General features: G+C 35.4%; 1 protein-coding gene across 2 annotated transcripts in view; it reads right to left on the reverse strand.

Moving 5' to 3' along the window:
* PCDH17 (protocadherin 17) overlaps positions 1–21,783 on the reverse strand; it is a 91,441-nt gene that overhangs the window by 10,578 nt on the left and 59,080 nt on the right. For both annotated transcript variants that reach the window (XM_076363164.1, XM_076363154.1), the window contains exon 4: positions 2,219–2,293. In XM_076363164.1, the coding sequence (XP_076219279.1) occupies positions 2,219–2,293 (75 nt within the window). The remainder of the gene's footprint in view (positions 1–2,218; positions 2,294–21,783) is intronic.

Genomic DNA, 21,783 nt, shown 5'->3' on the forward strand with positions numbered 1-21,783 from the left:
ATCTGTGTACCTAAAACATCAGCACACAAACATTTTCAAGAAACATTTCATGTAATATGTTTATAAGATGAACACCACTATTTACTCTGTATCAAAGTACTCCATATAATGTAATAGTAAATGTCCAGGCTCGTGTATAGGGGAAATCAGACTTTAAATATATGTATATGCACATATACATATATGGTTTTATATATATGTATATATGCATGTAAATATATGTATATAAATATATGTATATACACATATATTTAAAATATGATTTCCCCTATACACAAGCCTGGACATATATCTAGACCTAGACCTAGACCTAGACAGTCATATTCCTCCCAAAACCTATAAATGATGTTATCAAATTGTATTTGAACTTGAACAAGGTAGGCAGAGTTTGGATCATTATAATTTCTAAGATTTGACCTGGTAAATGGTCCTTCAAGTGCATTCTTTTCTAAGAACTTTTTACTCACAAAATATTAAAAAATGTAGCTTTGTATTACCATATGTTCATCAATGAAGGCTAAATAAGGATATGGCTAGATAAGTACGTGAATAACACTGAATATTTTAAGATGTCAGTAGCTTTTGTTACTTTTTATTGTCCTAGGAAATGCTAGCCTATCTTTCAGATATCTTACTTATTTACTCTTTTTTCCTCTTTCAACAGGTGACTCGTAGTTTTTACTATGGCATGAACACCTCCTTCTAATTGACCTTTTTTATTTTCTTCTTTTCTATAAATATGGAAGTGAAAAAATAATCATTAATTGTCAGGGATGGCTCACTGGCTGACTCAGTTGACTGGAATAACTATCAACTAACAGCTCCAAATGAAAAATACATTGGAGGACCCATTCTAAAATGTATGTTGTCTTCTTTTTGAAGCATGCAGTTTCACACTGCTGATACGATCTACCTTTACTCTTGAAATGCTCTGTTCTTCATTGCATTACAGACTGAACAGTAATGTACATGTTTTCTGACCCTTGTTTCACATTACAAAGGGAAAGATCTGCCTTTGAATGCATGCATGGAGTTCACACTGACTTCCCTACAAGGTAGATTCATTTCACCCTTGATGTTGTGAATTTGTGTTCATTATTGAAAGTATTTCCATTTAGAATTCATTCAATAATTAAACAAGGTGTAAAATCCTCTGTAGCTTACATTTCTCTGGTCTAACCACAAAAACACTGTGTAAAAAAAACCCCACCAGTATTTGCTTTAGACTAATAAAATAAAGTATGTTTTATATATTTTAATACCTTGAATAGATATGAAAGATCCATAGTTTCTGTACATATGTGTAAAAATTGACAATAAATGGCATCTAATGTCTAATAGAGAATATAAATAACTCTGCCTTTCAGAACTTCAGTAATTCCTGTAATATGACCAGAAAACCTCCCAGAACTTATATGAAATGGTGTCTTACTTCTCTGAGACAGGCAATTGCCTTTACTAAAGAACTGAAAAGACTATAAGTAGGTATTTATTGCAGGAGAAAAATAATGGGCTGCTTTGACATGTCGTAAACACTGGGGCTATATGACACTTCTGATGAGAACAATCAGCTAAAGTACTACTTCTGTGGTTGGGTTCCTGTTTAATTACAATTGATTTTGACATAAATGAGCAGAGGTAAACAAATACTTCTATACACATGCTTGCTGTTATTAAACAGAGCTGTCTCCAATCTGAGTATTTATATTGGCTTGTCTGTTTAAAGGCTCCTTTCAGTTAGGCAAAGCAATTATGTAGCTCAGATTAGCAAAATGACTGGCAGTAAAATGAGAATGGACTGCCACTTTTTTAAACCTCTTAGATCTCATGGTCTTTTCCTGATATTATAACTACAAGCTTCTGAGGTCTATAAACCTTACACAGTTTCCCCGTTGTTGGTTGTTGGATTTTTGTTTGGGTTTTTTTGTTTATTTGTTTGTTTTCTGGACACAGGATAAAGAGAATATTTTTTTTTATGTTGACATGGCATAAAACAATTCAAAAGCTATAAAAAGATAGTGGGCCTATGGATTTATTTCTAGTTCACATTTGTCCCAAACCATAAATATTAGAGGAATATTTCAGGATTACACGGAGCACTACAGAACATTTAACATTTTTCTTATGGAAGTATGCTTTAAATTCATGCTTATGATTTAATGGCAATCACATATTTTTATTTAAAGACAGTGTAAAAGCAAGAAAACATTTCTGTTACCTGAAAATTTTCCATCCTCACAGCGGGCTGGTCCACAGATCCCAACAATGGGTCTTTGGCCTCTGCCTTGCTGTTCTGGAGGCAAATCAGACCTGTGAGTCACAGACAGGGATAGACTCTGCTTCCAAAATTCACAGCAACATCAAAACTTCCACAGCAGAAAAACAATTTCTAACTGTGGCCCAGGCACAGCTCATGGCCCTCGAAATTTTCTACTGTGCTTCTCAAAGGTACAAACACAGAAGTTTATAGTTGGCAATGAACTGAAAATGTCTGACTAGTAAAAAGGGTGTCTCATTTCTTCCTATCAGAAGAGAAAGGAAGGCTGAGAATAGACAACCAGTTTTGGTTTCTAACGTTTGCCTGTAAGTCAGACTGGCACCTACTCTAATTTGCAGTAAAAAGACCATATGACAGTCATGAAAGGATATTTTGGCCTCTTCCCCATCCCACCATAAAAAACTCTTCCTAGCCCAGGGCTGCAGGGAGGAAAAGTACAAGGGCTAGCTATGCCAGCCCTGCACTTAGCTGAGAAGCTACAGGGAAATGTTAGCAATCTGACAAATTCATAGTTTTAAACAGTAAATCTTTGTTGTAGAGCCCAAAAGCTGTTTCCTGGAAAAGAAGAGAAACAAAACTGCAGTAATTATTAGAAGAGAACAGGTTTGTGGATCTATTAGAAAGAACATTTTTAATATAACACATTTTCCTACTCTTGATCAAGGCAGTTCCACAGATTTTACAGTGGGATTGTTTCAATACTGGCACCTAGAAATGCAATGACTCTTAAATCCAAAACTTAACTGAATTTGTGTAATCACTTGCAGAATTTGTGTGATATTCACATCCTTTTTTACTAACTTTATTGTGATAGTCATAATTATAATATCAATAATTTCCATATCTAATTTCTAATATTTAGTAAATACTAACACTGTATATTGTACTGTGGCAATGTTTAGGAATCTAGTCATTAACCAGGTCCATTGTGAGGCATCCTATACAATTATTAGTAGATTGTACAGCTAGAAACAAGAGGTAACAAGTGATTATGACTACCAAAAGCAATGAATGGAAAAGACAACATTAATGAAAATATAATCATGCTGTTGACATTTCCTGAAAATACCAATATAAAAGCTCCATAATTTAAAGAAGCTATCCCCATCTGTCACACCGTCAAGCTACCAACTATTAGCTATACATTACACCACTGATCCTTCCTCACCGGCTGCCAATTATCTCAGTATACAAATCTTTAATTAGAAGGCACCAAGCTTTTTGCTTTGTAAGCTTGTCTCAAATTTAGATATGACAACTTGTTTACAGACATTGACTGATGAGGGTGCCACTGAGGAGGGAGACATGACAGGCTTCTGAAGAAATCTGTTTCTATGTCCTTTTGATAGCTCTGTTTGCATCCTGACTATAGGTAGACTCTCTTGAATGGAAGTCTGTCAGGTTCTGTGTAGGAGCATGATTTTGTCCAAAACAGAATCAATGCAGTAAAGCTTTTCAAATACTAACTGTTTTCCTTTACAAAGTCTCACAAAAATGACTAAAGGCTATATGGATGCTGAACCAACCAAAATCTGGCTACTTTGGTGAAATAGAGTAGTTTCCTCCACATTCCTGCCAGCATGCCTGGCTTTACATTCAAAATCTCCTTTACAGACCATGTCTGGTTTATACTGATAGATGGAAAAGCCCACTGGGTATCATTCTCTGCTTCAAAAGGTTGATGTCGTATACGGGTCATATACTTTGGACTTCATGGGAGGTACAATGCATCTGACAGAACAGGAGGAAGAACGCTTTTCGTGATGTTGCTCTCAAAAAAACCCTGAAGTTGTCCAGGCATCTTAAGGAACTCTCACTTGGACATACAGATACAGAAATCTCTTCTTAGGAAAAAAGAAATTATTTAAGAGCGTCATATAGAGCCTCCTCTATGCTATGATAAGTAACATATTCATTATTGTTTGATTAGATGGTGCCCTAGACTATTGTTTAGCAGATTGCTGGTGTTGTGTTTTATTACCACCTTCAAAAGAGATTTGCAGAATGGGATTACCCTTATGCCAATTTATGAAACACCCCCATTCTCTTAGGAATTTGAGTTTCATAATGCTATCCTACTTAGCTTTCTGCCTGGAGAGTGCTCCAATTAGATCAATCAGAAAGAATAATTAAGGATGCCTTTTTCAAATCTGACTCTCTAAATATAACTAGTTTGGCAAAAAGAATTGTACTTGTAAATAAAGTCAGTACCATATTTTCAGGTTTTCCATGAACTGTAAATGAATTTCTGCAAGACACTTACTGAAGATGACTTCAGAATACTCACATCTTCTTTTCCTCAGATCCTTCATCAAGAACCATAAGTTCCAGATCACTTTCTTGTATTTCAAGGATTGAGGAGATTATAGATATTAACAACACTAATACAGAAAATCTCTCCTGCTAGTTACCTGTATTTGCAGCAGCTGAGCTGCTCAACTGAGAGTCACCTTTTTACTTGTCATCTTTGCATTTGTTATAGCTTCAACTTTTGTATTGATGTCGGAGTACTGTGACGTGACAAAACATATCTTTAAGAAAAATTGGTAATTTGGGAAATATTTCTAAAAATGTTGCCATTATGTGTTCATTGTTTTCACTAATATCTTCACTTTTTAAGCCTGCTAACTGTTAGAAACTATTTTTCTGGTCTGTAGCAACCCCTCATCTGAGCCATGTTCTTATAAAATGTGTATTTTAGTCCTGGAGATAGACTTAAAAGCTAGTTGCAAACATCACTGCCGAGTAAGGTGCAGTCAGGGTAGTTTCTCTTAGCTGTGCCCTCAGTTTACTTATCTGAACACCCTACAAAGGAAATCCAAGAGTGAGGCATTAGATAAGTTGAACACTGTTTTGGCAAAGCAAGTAAAAGATGCAGCTGCTACCTTTAAACCTGCTGAAGGATTCAGAATATGTCAGTCACTGTCAATCTATTGACTTTCTTTAAGAAAATCTTTACTCTGTAGAAGTGATGAACATACTACACCCCTAGAAATGGGGCAGACATGCTATAAAATGCAGTAAAACCTATTCTAGACATGCATCATGATCAACTTTCTCAGGGTATTTAAAGAGACCTTTTTATTTACTAGAACTTATCACTATAAAATTTACTTGATTTAGAGTTTCATGTATGCTTTCCACCATGACTTGATTTTAATGGGTTCCCCTCCTCCCAGCCTTTTTGTTTTATTGGAAAGAAAAGGGCAAGAGACCTGTACAGTTATTATTGGCTTGAATTCTTAGTATCACAGATAATGGGAAGCAGAGAAAACTGAGCCCAAATATCTACTGCATGGTTTTTCAAAAACAGCCTCTGGGTTTCCTAATAAAAACGTAGCTTTGCTTTGTTTTTCTTTAAGAAAAAGAATTGCTTTAATTCCCAAGGAGACGAAAATTGTGTGTGAAGCACCATATCTGAAAGCAAGGCTCAGTCTGACCTTGAACAAATTCTGTAAGGAATTATGGTAAGAAAAAATTGTCTTACAGGAAACAAAAATCTAACTTTTTTTTTTTTATGTCCACCTGTTACAGCATACGCATGGTATGTATCCCACTTCTCAGGTATCTAAGAAACAGTTTAGCAGAGCTCTAAACTTATTTGTAAGCTCTCAAGTGACTCTCTGCAGTTCCAGCTGAAGATGGATACAAGGCAGCTAATTTGCTACCACCAAGGGAAAATGTTATAACATAAAAACATTCCCTCCCTTAGCTTCAAAACTGTCGAGTGCCTAGGGAGCCCGACTATTTGTAGAGTTGATACTATGCATATGCTTCCTCTGTAACTGTTACATGCATACATCTGGCATCTGTCTCTGTGTTAAACAGACTTAATTGTCCCTAGTATTACTATGTAAAAAACCTCTAACCTAGGTGGTTAATGCAAAAGAAATAAATGAAAGGTTATATGTGATTTTTGTAGAATTATTTTTGCATTATTCCAAGGTATGCAAAGAGCTCTGCACTATGGCTATCAGCAAAATGTTTTAGCTCTGCCCTCTGAATAACTTTAAATAGAGATTACGCTCTTTTCTTAGCGTGACATTTGGCACTTTGTACAGCCTCTTAATCAAGTGGGTTTGTTTTAGCTGGAATTCCTTTTTCCATTTATTCTCCTTTTATTTTTTTTTTTTTCCTTTCTTGCTTGTTGATCCTCCCTTTTTTATCCACATCAGACTTCAGAGTATTTAATTATTTGCCAGACATAGCTGGACCAATTCTGAAGATGTCATTTCTTTCTTTTAGGTGATATTAGGGGGACTCTACATGTTAGTATATTATTCAGCTCACTGTTGCCAGCAAAGTCAAGACTCAGGCAAAGCACTTGATTTCAGATTTCAATATATTTTTAAAAGATCAAAGAGCATGGCAAATCTTGTTCTTTGGTTAGGCATACCATGCAGAACAGTAATACTCTAAAAGATGGAGGTAGCTGTGTAGAACTAATACTAAATTGAAGGCCTTTTGAAGTTATTTTAACCTTCATGTCAATGTTTATCTCAAAACCTCCCAGCAAAGTAAAAAAAAAAAAGGCTTCTAATTGGGAATACACACAGAAATGAGTTCTTCCTGTAAAGTAAGATAAAAAAATGCCAGTAATTTGACATGTGACTTCATTCATGATAGCAAAAATGAAATATGCTCAAGGTGTTTCTTTTACCAAGATTTATTTCTTTGAGCAAGACTATAAAGCATAGTCTTTCCTAAGGCAACTGTACCTGCCTAAGTCTATTTAGGATTCAGGGAAAAGGTATGCCTACAGCTGAGGTCTTCTGAATAGCCTGATTTCCTCCCACCATGTCCACTAGATCCTAGTGAGCAGGAAGACAAGCCATAGTTTTTTCACCCCTCCTGTTTAAGCTTTATTATCATTCAACAGGGAAGCAAACCAGAGAGAGCTTCCATCTAATCTGCTATTTAAGGGAGAGTTCTTGTCAGTCAAAAGACTGGAAAAAAAACCACAGGAAGTAGACTCAGATGCTGAATATTAGTTTCATCAGACGCCTAACAGCAGCTATGAGAGAAAGAATAATTTCATTCAAGAAACAGAGATAGCCACATAATCTAATTTCTGACAATTAAAATTAGGTTAGAATTTTCATGCTGTCTCTAGAGGCAATGGAGAAGGATGGATTCAAAGAGCCATTCAGAATGTCAGTGATAGGCTCCAGATCTAAACCACTTCCCAGATAGGCCTACGTACCTTCACCGAGTGTGCATGGAGTTGATGTCCTGAAGTTATCTACCTCTGTATTAGAGATACATACCCATTGGTCTGGCTTTTCCTATCAGCTGTCTTAGGCTTTTCAGCACTCAGAAAATTGTCTGTTTTGAGTGTAAGGGTCCAATATTCCCTAATTTAATGTAGGTGGGATTTAGGTGTGTAACTCAGCATGATGCATCCCCTTTTCCAAGATGTGCTCCTAATGCACATTGTCCTCCCATTGGTAGGAAAATTGTCCCCTTGCAAACTAATAACATACTGATTACATGCATATATAACTTCTGGGATTTCCACAGAATAGTCATTCAGTATCTAGTCAGATCAAGATTCCCGGTATTTTTCCACTGAGCTATTTTCTTGCAAAAGTAAAGCAACTTTCCTTCTCCCTTAATACTGTGCTACCATGCTTATATCAAGCTACTACATTTTTTACACAACTAAAATTTGTGTCAAAGTGCTGCATTTTGAATACCTGAGGGAACACATTGGGATCTGTGGCTCTTCATTTAGGCAAATTGTAGCTGATCCACTCCCTTCTTGTAGCTGCAGCTCTGGCTCCAACTAAGTTTTTGTCAGAACTGTAGCAGGGAGTGGCTTTGCTGATGTATAGGTGCTGCCACATTTACACAAGCAAGGTGTTTGACATGGTGTGAAGTGGCCTTTATTTTATTTTATTTTATTTTATTTTATTTTATTTTATTTTATTTCCAGAAATTTAGCAAGAGAAATCCAGATCGGCTGATCAACTATACTTCGTCTAAAGAGCATGTTGGCACCTTAGGTATGACCAGAACATCATCCTAGCTCCTGCTGGAATTTAGAGTCAGAGGCAGATGAGAGCAACGTCTTTCTTGCCAACTCTTTTGTCCAGCCATAGCTTGCTTTTGCAGCCCAGGCTCTGTTGGCTCACAGATCTAGCTGAATCCTAAACACTGCAGAGTACTGGATACTTTGCAAAGATTCTAAATTCCAACTTTCCCTTTCATCTACAGTTCAAACCTACAGATCTTCTGCAAATATTACCAAAGCATACGTTTAGCTTTTGCTTAACTAGGAAAATAAAAGGAAGGAAGCTTCATGAATCATAGCCCATGTTTATGTACCAGCTTTTTCATGCCTACTTGCCTGTCCTGAGAGTACAGAATTGCTAGCCGTGGATTTTGGAGTCAGACTTTAAGTCATCTGAGATGCCCAAAAGTAAATCATAGTATGTCACTTCTCTCCTTTCCAAGGACAAAATAAAATTTATTGATATAGAGCAGCATACCTGGAATTCCCACCAGTCACTGATTCCATTCTCAGAAAAAATTCTGACCTCAAAATTCTTATTTAAAAGGTTGAGTAGGACTGAGCTCTTCCATTCATTAAGTCTGTGGCTTTCAACATCAACCCAAATATTCCTTCTTTAAATAAATTCTCAGTTTAAATTTGGCATGTGCTTTTTGATTCAACAATGTTGAATCGGTATTTCTCAGAGAGTCAGACTGGGATGATAAACAACTGTCAATAACTTTGTTCATAAAACATCAGCCACAGTCCTCTGAAAAGCTGACACACTTATTTAGCAGTTAATTTTTCTTTAAACATAAACAAGTGGAAAACCGATGACAGTAATCCTGTAGAGTGCACCTGCATTATCAAATGTTCCTGTGATATATTACCACAGATACATTTAGCCACTACAGCCTACTGGTCTACATGATATACAGATAAATTCAATTGCAGTTTGATGTTACAAACGGCCTTCAACATTTTCATCCGCATTTCATTGCACCTGCATAACTTCAAGAAGTATTTCAGACTCATACTGGCCAGAGTAGTAAGGCTAATATTCACAGCATATATTGGGATACAACATATCTTGGAGCTTGTTTTAGAGCACATTTTTTTCGGTAGAAAAAAGCTAAGGTCTATTCAAAAGAAAATAATGATAATAAAAATTTATACGAAAAAATATAAAACTAACACGTGAAAATAAAGGGCAATTCTGTAATAGGTTAGCCACTCTGAATAAAAATAAGTTATTATGTAAAACTGATTTTCAAGTCAAAAAACAAAAGAGAAGAAAACATATATTAAATCTAAATGTTTACGTAAAATGTCTTCCCTAGTTTCCTAGGATTAATTCATTAGAAATTAATTTGTTTGCAGTCTTTCTTTGAAAAAAAAAAAATCTAAATTAATATATTTATTTTGCTTACTGTGAGAATCTGTTTTATAAAACAATCAGCAAATGTTATCCTTGAATATAATTGCCTATTTAATTTCAAACAGGAAATCAAAGTGGAGTAAAAATACATAATAAAGCATTTCACACAGAGAGGGATATGTATATTTCGTCACTTTATTTTCTACCTTTGGAGAGGAAAATACAGCATTTTCTGTAAGTTTTCAGTGTCACAGCCTACTCTAACTATGATGACAACATGTATCTTTGATGACATGGATGAATACATCTAAAATTCAAGTCTTCCTTCTAGCAAAACTGTAATCCTGTACAGAAGGTCAATGACTATCTGCCTATTAAGTCCAACTGTTTGTAAGTAGTAAGCAGCATTTTCTTGTTAAGATTTTTCTCTCTGCTTTGCTATCTGATTTCTGCAGGGACATGCACCTATTTACCACATTAAATCCTGTTGTTCATCTTTTGTGTCTAACATATTCTTTGTTCATTTCCTAGAGGTAGACAAACAGAACTGGCATTATTGTTAGCATTCTCCAAAGACACAGTCAATGCAGATCTAGCTAATCCCCTCCTACTTATTATTCAGCAATCAGTGTCTGCCAATAGGATTTGGGAATCCCAAAAGACAACATTTAAAGGGAAGGGTTAAATTCAGCTTGTTTAATGACATTCTCTGTTCTTGGGATCATTCATCACATTCATGGAATCTGTTCCATGGAGGGACCTAAGGCTGCCAATTAAAATAAATTAAACTAGATGGACAGCCATCCGAGTGAATGAGATCGCTGTCATGATCTGAAGTAACTTTATTAATGGTGAGAAGCTACGTTGATACAGACAGTTCTTTTAATCTGCTGCAAAGGCCCACAAATTCCTTGCAGAAAGTTGCATTTGGGAGGTATCACCTCTAGAGCTAAGCTCCCTCAGAAGCAATCATATTAAGAGAAACCTGCTGGGGTACTTGATTTAACATTAAAGTGAATTTATCAGCTACTCCCAACTTTTTGAGAGACTAATTGAATTATCAAAGGCTGCAGTGGGGAATGTAAAGCCTCCCAAGAACAGATCTGTAATATAGATAAAATCCTTAACTCATGCCATGTGATTATCTTAAAATGTAGTAATAGCCTGGGTGCTAAAACACACCCAAATTTAAGATTTCTTTTGCCTGTCTAAAGCCTCTCTCTAACCACCAAAATTATGGGAATTGTCAAGTGTTTGGAACAGGAAAAAGACAAAATTATTTTAAAACATCTTATTTATTCTGTGTCTTCTTTCAGTGTTTTCAGGTGTGCTGGGTGCTCATTAGGTTAGTTCTATCAAATTTGTTGTTCAACTGTTTACAGTATATATTTTAATCTTTCACTTTTTATAGGCTTTCAGAAAGAATATACAATTTCCTTCATTTTCAGTGGGACCACACATGATTAAAAACAAACATGAATGAATCATCTTCCTGAACTAGGGTATATAATAGTGACAGAAAAGCTGCTATTAGTGCAGACATTAATTTCATCGTGAAAATTCAACCTTGCCAAAAATTTTGCAAGGTAATTATCTGACAATTTATTTTTATTTTTTAATTGCATCTCTCTGACGTACATATAGGTTTGGAATTGTAGAACCGATCCTGACAAAAGAGACTAGTGGATTGGAGGTGGGTGAGTCTGGCAAAGTTACAGGACAAAAGCAATTTATCATATCCCACTGACACTTTGTCAGAGATCACCTTCATATACATACATAAACATAAACATTCACAAGGATATTGTTGAATCTATATTATAGAGACAAAGCTGTGTCTACAATACATAGATTTTCATACATTTGTTACACAAATGTATGAAAAATACTTAATTACCCTATTAAGAATTATAAAAGTACAAAAAAGCCATGTTAAAATTTAAAATATGAGAGTAAAGCTCGCAAGACTTCCATGACAGAACAAAAGATACAAGACTAGCTTTGACCCTGTAAACCTCCTACGCTGCCATCAAGTGCAGTGACAACAAGCTGGAGGTGTTCACTGCATGAAGAGGTGAAAAGAGGTTATTGTAAGAAGTGTGAAGACAATTCTATATCCATAATGCATTCATCCCAGAGCGCAAGGACATCTGTTAAAATGTTTTCTCTTAACAAGCAGCTTTAGAGATACTGGAGTAAAAGCAGGTAAAGAATCACAAATAGAGGATAATTTAACAAGATGCTATAAAGCATTAGAAAGGACATATATTGTAATCTTATTCTATCATAGACGTGTATCCTGTCCCATAAATACAATTGGTGATAATTGTGAGTAATTAATAATTATATCAAGAACCACCTGCTTATCTCATGCACAGAGCAAAATCTGTAGCATTCTCAAAACATGCTGGTGGTGTTTGCGTTTTCCCTTTCTCTTACGGAGACCTCCCAGAGGCATGCAGAATCCATCGCTCAGTGAAATGGACCTCGGAGCAGATCAGGAGAAGCTGAGGAGCTATTGGTTTTCTCTAATTTATTCTTCTAAATAGAAATTGTCTTCTTAAAGAATATGAGAAGGGAAAGAAAAAGATAACTCCCCCCGGCATTAAAAGCATGTATATTCTTTCCGTATTTGCAAATCAAATGTCTTGCCAGACTCTCAAGAGCCTCAGAAATCAGATTGCTTGTCCCTGATTTTTGGAGTTTCATTTCACTGAGAATTCCATCTTCTGACTTTCCATCTGCCACCAACAGAAATTCAAACTTTTTCAAAGCTCTGAATAGTTTTGCGCATTCACTGGCCTTCCATCATCTTTGTACCACTAATATTCCTGGTCATGACAGTTTTGTCCTCCTTGAGCTTCTCCACAGGGCTGTTGGTCTCCCTGTGTTTCATTCTGTTCACTAGACCTGTTTCTGTTGCACTGTCTACAAAGATAATATGCTAATAATAACACATAGTTCCATGAGCAATGGAACTAATTAAAGCTTATTTTCTGCAAATTTTTGTATTATTATTGACTAATGTGTCTTGGAAGGCACAGTCTGCTTGAAGCTTTTTCAGTAACTGAGGCATTGTTAATGACTTTCTTCAGTCAAGAGTCTTCGGTGTCTAATAATTTGTGACATCAGTTTTTCACTTATATCGAGAACTTACGTAGTCTATTACAGTTGTCTATATCCACAAAATTTGTGGAAACTTATTTTTGAGGCCTGTGTCCTTGGACAGATACTGGTTCAGAAGTTATGGGCAATCAGGGAAACAGGCAGACACAGATTGCAATTTCATGGAGTTATTTCTAGAAAAACCTGAAAATTTATCTACAGATCAAATTCTTTTTTCCATAACTGTTGTTGAAAGACTGATCTCCCTACATAGGATTTTTTTTTTTTTTTCTTGAATATCTGGAAGGCACCTAGGAGATCTTGAATACTACAATAAGCTACTTACTGGTTAGGTTTTTCAAATACCACTTTCTGGCCAAATCAATGTAAAATATGTTTAAATGACTTCTCGTTCAGAAGCAGATTAGCCTGATTAAAAGATTCACTAATGTGTCCAGGTTGATTCTGACACTGAACTAACTCAGACACTTCCACTCAGCATGCAGTACTGCTTTGTGCTGTTCACACAGACAGGTACATACATTTACACCTAACTAAGGAACTACACCTTAGTTACTACTTACACCTAACTAAGTGGGACATAGCCCCAGATTCTGATACTTGCGTGCCTCCAAGGAAGGTGTCCATATGCCAGATAGGTGTCTAACTTCCCATTATAGTACATGGAGACCTACTTAAGAGAGTCAACACCATGTGCACGCTAGTGTAGATATTTACAGTTGATCTGAAACCCATTGCTAATTAGGTGTGTGAATGTGGACCAAAATTGCACTCCAAATATCTAAATATAGATGTAGATTACCATCTTTAGGCAGAGATACTTGAAAATACTTGGTTCCCTACCCTAAATACAGTCTTCTATAATGAGACACTTTGCACAGAATTTTGGCAGTGATTATGAACAGAGCTGCAGAACTGACATCTAATTGGATTCTTTTTGTTTCTGTCTTAGGAAAGTCTTATTTTGATTAATCAGTCTTGCTACAAAAACGTGCTGTTTCTTTCACAGAAATTTTCAAGAAAGCTGCTTTGAAATTTCTTCGAAGACACACTCCAGCTTGTTGTGCCCAGCTGTGTTACATCATACAACAACACACTCACACATGATTAATGAAAACCATATCATCCTACACCAGTCAAGAAAGAACTAATTTAAGTTAACTTGCTTATATTCCTACCCCTTCCATAAGGAAAAAGATCTCCTATTGCTACTTTAAAAAAATGAGAAGATTAGCTTCTGTACTCTCACACTTGGAGCAAAGGACAAGAAAGGAGGCGTTTCAAGAGATTACAGGACAAAATTAACCATAAGAGACCAACATATTTCTATCAGATCAAAATATAAAGGTAAGGGGAAAAAAAGCCAAAAGCTGAGGAAATACTTCTGCTGAGAACTGTTTCTCTAAGTCAGAATTGCAAGTTTAGACTTACCATTCTCCAGCATGCATTATATTATAAACCTTCACCCCACAATAAATATCACTCATTTGGATACAGTTTTAAGTAGTATCCAAGATCAGTTCACACAAGGAAGGGAAATGCATGAATATAAACTTTCAGGTCAACAAACTTTAAACCTAGTGAGCTTAAGCATGCCATTTTCTACATAAGTAGAAAAAAAATCTTTTAAAATAGAACATTTTTCAATAGGTCATTCTGAAGAATTCAAAGCACAAATAAAAAATTACAAGTATGCACAAAATACATGTTGGCAAACATGCAGTAAGAGGGAATGTCTGTTATATACCTGCTTTGCTGAAAGGTAAAATCCTATTAAAAAAAAAAAATAAAATAAAAATAACATCAGTGATTATAAAAAGCTCCCAGTCCACCTTCTAAAACAGTTTCTTTTCCTCATTAAGTCAGAAATCCCTTCAAGCTTAACTTTTAGCTTATTAAAATGGTTGTGGTTAAGCTCAGATGTATTAGGTGTGGCTTGCTTTGTTGTTTTTTTTTTTTCCCCTTTAAATTAGTATTAAGCAAAACTGGAAAAAAAGTTATGTAACACAAAAGAAGGGTTTTATTTCCAGTAAGCTCTAAACCAGAATGCATTTCAGCACATCTTTACTTGAAGATTGTTTTGCCAGTATTGTTTCTGTCATAAATATATAGCAAAATTACGTAACTGTAACTACTTTCATAATTCAAAATTAAGAATTATATTGCTTTGTGGGAAAAAGAAATGTGATTAATTTTAAAAGATGTCCAAAACTGGACTCTAGCTAAGAACTAACTTAAGTTGTTCCACACCTCCAGGGTTTTATTCAAACGGAGGTGAGCTGAAATGAAGACAGTGGGACTTTTTATCCTATGCACATCTAGAGGATCTCCTTTTAGAAATATATATGTATATCTGTAGTGATCAACATGAGAAATACCTTCTGAAAAGTATGTTTGTTTTCATGAAATATAAACTATTGCCAAATATGTGAAAAACAGTATATTACTTAATAATTATTTTTATTTTCTGGGTTTTTTTATTCTTCAGTCTTTTGTTTCTCATCTTGTTTTTCTGTTTTTCTGTTCATGTTTCTCTTCTGCTGTTCCTTCTTCAAAATGTGTAATACAATGCTCTTTTGATAGTTGATGTACGGTTTTCTGAAGTGTCCACAATTTTATTTTTTCATTGAATAAAGATATCCAGAACTAAAAATAAACCACAGAATTAATCTCCAAAGCTGAACAAAACCTGAATGGTTATCACCTTTGGTTATTTTAATTTGCATATTGTAATCAGTTCTGTTTTTTTTCCTCATGAAGTACAGATTTAATACTCTCATAATTGTATACTTACTGCAGTTGCATGACACCAAGTGAGACACGAAGTCAGTCACATGCACTCACACAGGCAAAAAGCAGAAATAATGTTTCAAGCCTTATATTTTTGGTTAGGTATAGAAATTCTCACAATATGGACAGGCAGATTGTACATGAAAAACTTTTTCATTCTCAGCTGAAATCTGTGTCTTACAGTAAAGCAGGTAATAATAAGACAAAGTATTTCATGCTTTAGCAAAAAATGCCTTTTCAATAAATTTACACTAGCTAGTAATGAGCTGTATTGTGCAGTGTTTAATCTGCTCTAAAAAAAGTGGGAAGAAATTCTTCTGCCCAGCTCTCAGGTATTAAGTCCATCCATCTTTTATGTTAACAGTTCAGCTTCAGGCTATAAAATAGAAGAACCTGTTCTACATCTACTGTTTAAAACAAGAGCAGAAAAACTAAACCCCCATCAATCTGCTGTCTTCGTTTTATGGCTTATCTGTGGCAAAAAATGAATCATAAGAAAGATTTGTTCTGATTCCACAGACAGATTCATCAACCCACTGGTACCCATGAACCGTGCTGTCCTATAGAGATTGGTGGTAATGGCGCAGTTGCAGTATTAAACGTGCTATAACATTGAGCTACTGCTATTCACTTGCAATTACAGTAAGGATCTGTAATAAGAATGTATCTGGAAAACCTGCATGCACACACCACACACCTGAAGTAATACAAGTTCACATGGTCATTTTTTTCACATCTATACTTCTTCCAAATAGCATATTTTCTTCTAGAAGCTCTATCAGGACCAAAGCAAATAGAGTAAGACAGTGATATAATTTTGAATATTTTTTTCAGATAAAATTTCTGTCCAAATCCTTTGAATACAAAATGCATACAAATATGAGGTTTCTTCATTAAATTACTTGTAAGCTCTTCAAGAAATAACACAGTCTATCGAGTTCTGAGCTGTGACTTTTTAAGCTGCGACTTTTCAAAAAACAAACCCCGCACAGCTTTATAATCTCACATGTAAATTTTGGATCACAAGAGAAGACAGCTAGCAGATGAAGTATTTGCTCACCTGAAAGAAGCAGTTCAACAGACTGAAGTCTACTTGTGATGGTATGTAGGGTGAGGATAGCAAAGGAAAGCAAAGTCGGGAATGCTTGAAAAATAAAATATTTTTAGTTAACAAGAAGAAAATTAAAACTTTGGGTAAAGGATTCATTTCACATCTGAATCCCTCTCCCAAAATGGTCTCTGATTTTATCTTAACCCTGTGAATAACCATCTTTGAAAAAGTGCAGTAGCAGTTGCATTAAAGCACACAATTCTTTTAGTTAAGGGCCACTGCAGAGTGTATTCAGGAATAACTCCCATTCAGGTAAATAATCTACTCAGGGTAAAAGGGAGTGTACAGTGTAGTGGTGATGCAAATGATTTTGTGTAGTAACTCTGCATGTAGTTTCAGCCCCCTTTTTTAGATAGCTCTATCCTGACAGCAATTGCATAACACATTCAAAACCAGTGCCAGAAAATATCAACTAACTGGAGAAAAAAATTGAGACATTCTTAAAAAATGATAGTTCAGTTTGCTTTAAAGCGTGGCACAAGTGTGAGAAAAGGGGAGAGAAAAACGCACAAGTATAGTTTAGAGGCATTTATTCCATGAAGATTGTGAAAAATGTATCTTGTATGGATTATTTGGATATTTGCAAAGCATGAAAAAAACCAACTAATTACATAAGCTATCAACAACTTCCCATGGAAAGAGCTTATATGGTTTCTGACCTGATATCATATTCATTTAATCTAATTTATGAAACTGCTTGAGGAAACATTCAGCTGCTTTCTGAAAGACTGACTTGGGGATTATTGGAGCTGTATAATTGTTCAACTGATCAGACTTAAAAAGAAACATTTTGTTTTACATTAATCTTGCAGAAATGGGCAATGAATTTGAGAAATAGATTGCTGTCTAAAAGTCTTGCCAAAAAATGTCTAGCTGAGAGCAACCACAACTACTTTTTTTTTTCCAACAGTCTCATTTTCTTATTTTCAATCTTTATTCAACATCTGTTCTTTCCCCCCTCCTCTGTAACATAATTATGCAGAAATCCAGCATAAAACAGGTTGAGCAGTTAATAACAGGCAGCTTAAATATTTTTTCATACTGATGCCCTGCAGATGTTTCTTTCTTTTTCTTTTTTTCCTTTGGCTTCTTATTTAATTTGTATACATTTGTTTCCTGATCTTGAAGTATGCTTTCACAACTTATGGAAGCACCTGAAAATAAGTCTGGGAAACGCACGTGTTCATAAGGCCCTTATTGTGATAGGTAGCACATTTAAAGGGAGAGAGTGAAATTCACGGTTTGTCCAGTTAAAGCAGAAGGAATTTGATTGAGATAGATAGTCTCTCACCACACTCACTCCAGAAAGACTTCCAGACCTTTTAAAGACATTCTGTATAAAAGTTGACAGTCTTTCAGTATACGTCTATGTATATGTGTTCTTTTTTCCAAAATAGGTTCACTTTGCTTTTCTATATTTGACATAAACTCACTACACATCTCAAAAGTAATCATGACTCCATGATAAACACTCCTCATTTTGCAATACTTCATTTCAGTAATTAGCACTTGACATTTAGCCTAAAAGAGATGGAAAAATGTTATACTGACAGATGTTCAAAAAGTCCACTAAAATATAAGAGTTCCTCCATGCAGAAACAGGTACAAGATGATGTTTTCCCCTGAATTTCCAGAGTTCACTGATTAAGATAAATAAAGGATCCTAATTCATCTGGAAAAAAAATGTTTAAAGAAGTCGGGGTGTGCTGGTTTTGGCTGGGATAGAGTTAATTTTCTTCCTAGTAGCTAGTATGGGGCTATGTTTTGGATTTGTGCTGAAAACCGTGTTGATAACACAGGGATGTTTTAGTTACTGCTGAGCAGTGCTTACACGGAGTCAAGGCCTTTTCTGCTTCTCACACCACCCCACCAGCGAGCAGGCTGGGGGTGCACAAGAATCTGGGAGGGGACACAGCTGGGACAGCTGACCCCAACTGACCAAAGGGATATTCCATACCATATGATGTCATGCTCAGCATATAAAGCTGGGGGAAGAAGAAGGAAGTGGGGGACATTTGGAGTGATGGTGTTTGTCTTCCCAAGTAATCATTACACATGACGGAGCCCTGCTTTCCTGGAGATGACTGAACACCTGCCTGCCGATGGGAAGGAGTGAATGAATTCCTTGTTTTGCTTTGCTTGCGTGTGTGGCTTTTGCTTTCTCTATTAACCTGTCTTTATCTCAACCCATGAGTTTTCTCACTTTTACCCTTCCGATTCTCTCCCCCATCCCACCATGTGGGAGTGAGCGAGCAGCTGTGTGGTGCTTAGTTGCTGGCCACAGTTAAACCACGACATGGGGTTAACTGAGAAAAAAGTACTAAAGGTCTAGTAAATCTTCACTTTAGTTCACACCAGAAAAAAAGGAAGATAAAAATTACAAAAGACAATACTATGCAGAAATAGAATGGATTTCATTTTATGTGAGACATGTAAACAAACAAAGCACAGTAAGTGTAATTGAATGTACAACCTATTGTAATTAGAGGATACTATCTTCAGGTTCGCATAAATACCTTAACTGGAATTATTCCTTGAATGTTGAATTGGTTTATAAAAGATGAATCCAAACAAGCCTGATATGATTGAACGTTTTCCCCATGGATTTAGTAAGGTATAACTCCTCACGTTTGTATTCTGAGGACTAAGTAACCTGTTTTTTTTTTCATATTGTCACTGGTTTATTTTTATATTCTTGGTATTTGAGGCAACTATTGTATATTTTCCATATTTCCATATTTTCTTGTGTAAAGAAAGGCAGACTTGTGTAAAAAATTTTGATTTTAATATTTTTCCAGCCTACCCGCTACATGAAGTTTTTACATTTATTTGGAGTTTCACTCACATATTTGTTATATTATAGTTGGACGAGATACTACCCTTTATTAATGAGACACCACGTAATCTAATGGCTCCTGCTGGAGGAAAAATATTAGCTGCTTTCATTTGTCTCACAAGAGGTGATGAATAGCTAAAAATTAGCACAGAAGACACATGTAAATTCCTAGTGAAACATTTGTTCTTTAAGAGGGTCACAAAACTGCAGCTTCTAACCTGCAGGGTTTAAAGTTAAAGAGAAATTATGCCATTGCAGTAGTAAAGTAGGTTTGACACAGATGGATAAAGGAATGTTTCTTAACTAAATATGAATTTTTAAAAAATCTGAAAGTTTAATATATTTTGGGGGGCAAAATTACACGTAAGATAGTTACACATTATGAGATTATTTAATTTTCCTTTGTTCTTCTGAAAGATGTCTGGTTTCCCTCCCAGGCAGAAGGTTAAAAATCATTTTCAAATGAAAAAAAACCAAAAAACCCAACCAAAACCAAACTACAATTTCAAATCCCCCTTTGTGATAAGACAAGAAAAAGCATTTGATTCTTTTAAACAGTATCTAATGCTACAAGTTGCTTTAACAATGAAAGATTACCTGGATACCTTTTGTAATGTGCCCAGTCAAGTTAGCCATAAATATGTGCATACATAACAGAAAAAAATCTTTTGTAATGCAAAATTTTACTTTGTAAAAAAATAATATTTCCATTTCTTCAGCATATGCTTGAAAGGACTATCTTTATAGTTCCACTTTTAAATTATCGAAGTTGCAGAAGACTTTTTTTGTTCCACACCATCCTCACCTGTTCCCACCAAAAGAATCAAAGCAGAAGAGGCAGTTTGGAAGCAGGCAGGAAATGCTAAAGAATGTGAAAAGAAACTGAAAGACACTCTGCATCTGGTATATCCTGAAATTACCTTGGAAGTCTGCTTAGAACTACCTGCCGTGTAGTGTGTTGCTACCTACTGTGCACTCATGTGTGGCTAGAAAATTGGGATTCTTGGAATTGATCCAGCCAGACTGCAATTTAGAGTGAATCTAACTTTATTAGATTATCAGTGTGGGGGGAAAAAAGTATAAAAAAAAAGAAAAGAAAAAAAGAAAAAGAAAAAAAAAATACAACAGCATCTTCAATACAAACACAAAAAGCTCTTTTGTGTGAGATTGATATAACTGTGCTATGGTTTATTGCAGAGTTTTTCTGCACACCGTCATAGTTTGTATGAACTAAAAAATAATGCAATACTGTATTGTTGCACTGCAAATTAGATCCTCCTCAGTTAGCTTCACATAACCTCTTCCAAGCATCATACAACTTTCTTCAGTTTCAGCGCTTACTGATAGAAATTCTACTGAATAGGTTACTATACTAAGTTACTACAATGATTTAATTTGCAGTTTTATGATATTGGGCCCACTGCTCACTATGCTGATCTGAAAAAGATGCACAATTATATGTTCTTAAAATGACTAATATCGCCAGAATCATGACTTCAAGATATCACGAGGACATGACTTCATGACATCAGGTTGAACAATACACAATACTGCTACTGACAGTAGATGTTCACTTGTTAAACTTTACATACTCTTTGCATGTATGTTAGGGTAATTCTGGGGAACTAACTTTATGCAAAACCAATTCTTCTTAGATTTAAAGTGCAAGAGCAGAGAACAGTTATTTCTTGTTAGAAGAAAAAATCCTTTCTATACATGAAATTCAAGATTTTTTCCTACTATTCACCAACAACAGAGATTTTTTAATTGCTGTTAAGTAAGGTTTCATGTGCAGCAGTAAAGATATGATTACTATATATACACAACATCACTTCAAGGTTCTACCAAGACATGATAGCTGTCAGAAGAAAGTAATGTCCTTATATCTTTGCAGAGAGAAATTTTCCTGGCTTTAAAATGTTATTTACAAAGTCAACAAACCTCAATTAGACACACCAATGTTTTTTGGTTTCTTCTTCCACCTGCCAGTGTGCTCTATACTGAGCTTGCAGTTCACTGGAGGCCTCTAAAAGAAAGATTTCTGTCTTGTTTTCTTGGATACCCACATGATGTGCACTAGCAGACTGGTATTTCACATGGTGAAATTCCTCCTGAATTATCTTCAGCTTTTTTTTTTCCTTTATTTTCTGATATTTCATTTCAATTCTTTTCAATTTTCTATATTTGTGCTGTTCTACATATTGTGATAATTGTCTTCCTCCTCATGAGATCTGATTTTATTCTTATCTCCAGATTTTATCACCTTAGA

The sequence above is a fragment of the Aptenodytes patagonicus genome, chromosome 1 (assembly GCF_965638725.1).
Source record: "Aptenodytes patagonicus chromosome 1, bAptPat1.pri.cur, whole genome shotgun sequence".
In the NCBI taxonomy this organism is placed as follows: Eukaryota; Metazoa; Chordata; class Aves; order Sphenisciformes; family Spheniscidae; genus Aptenodytes; species Aptenodytes patagonicus.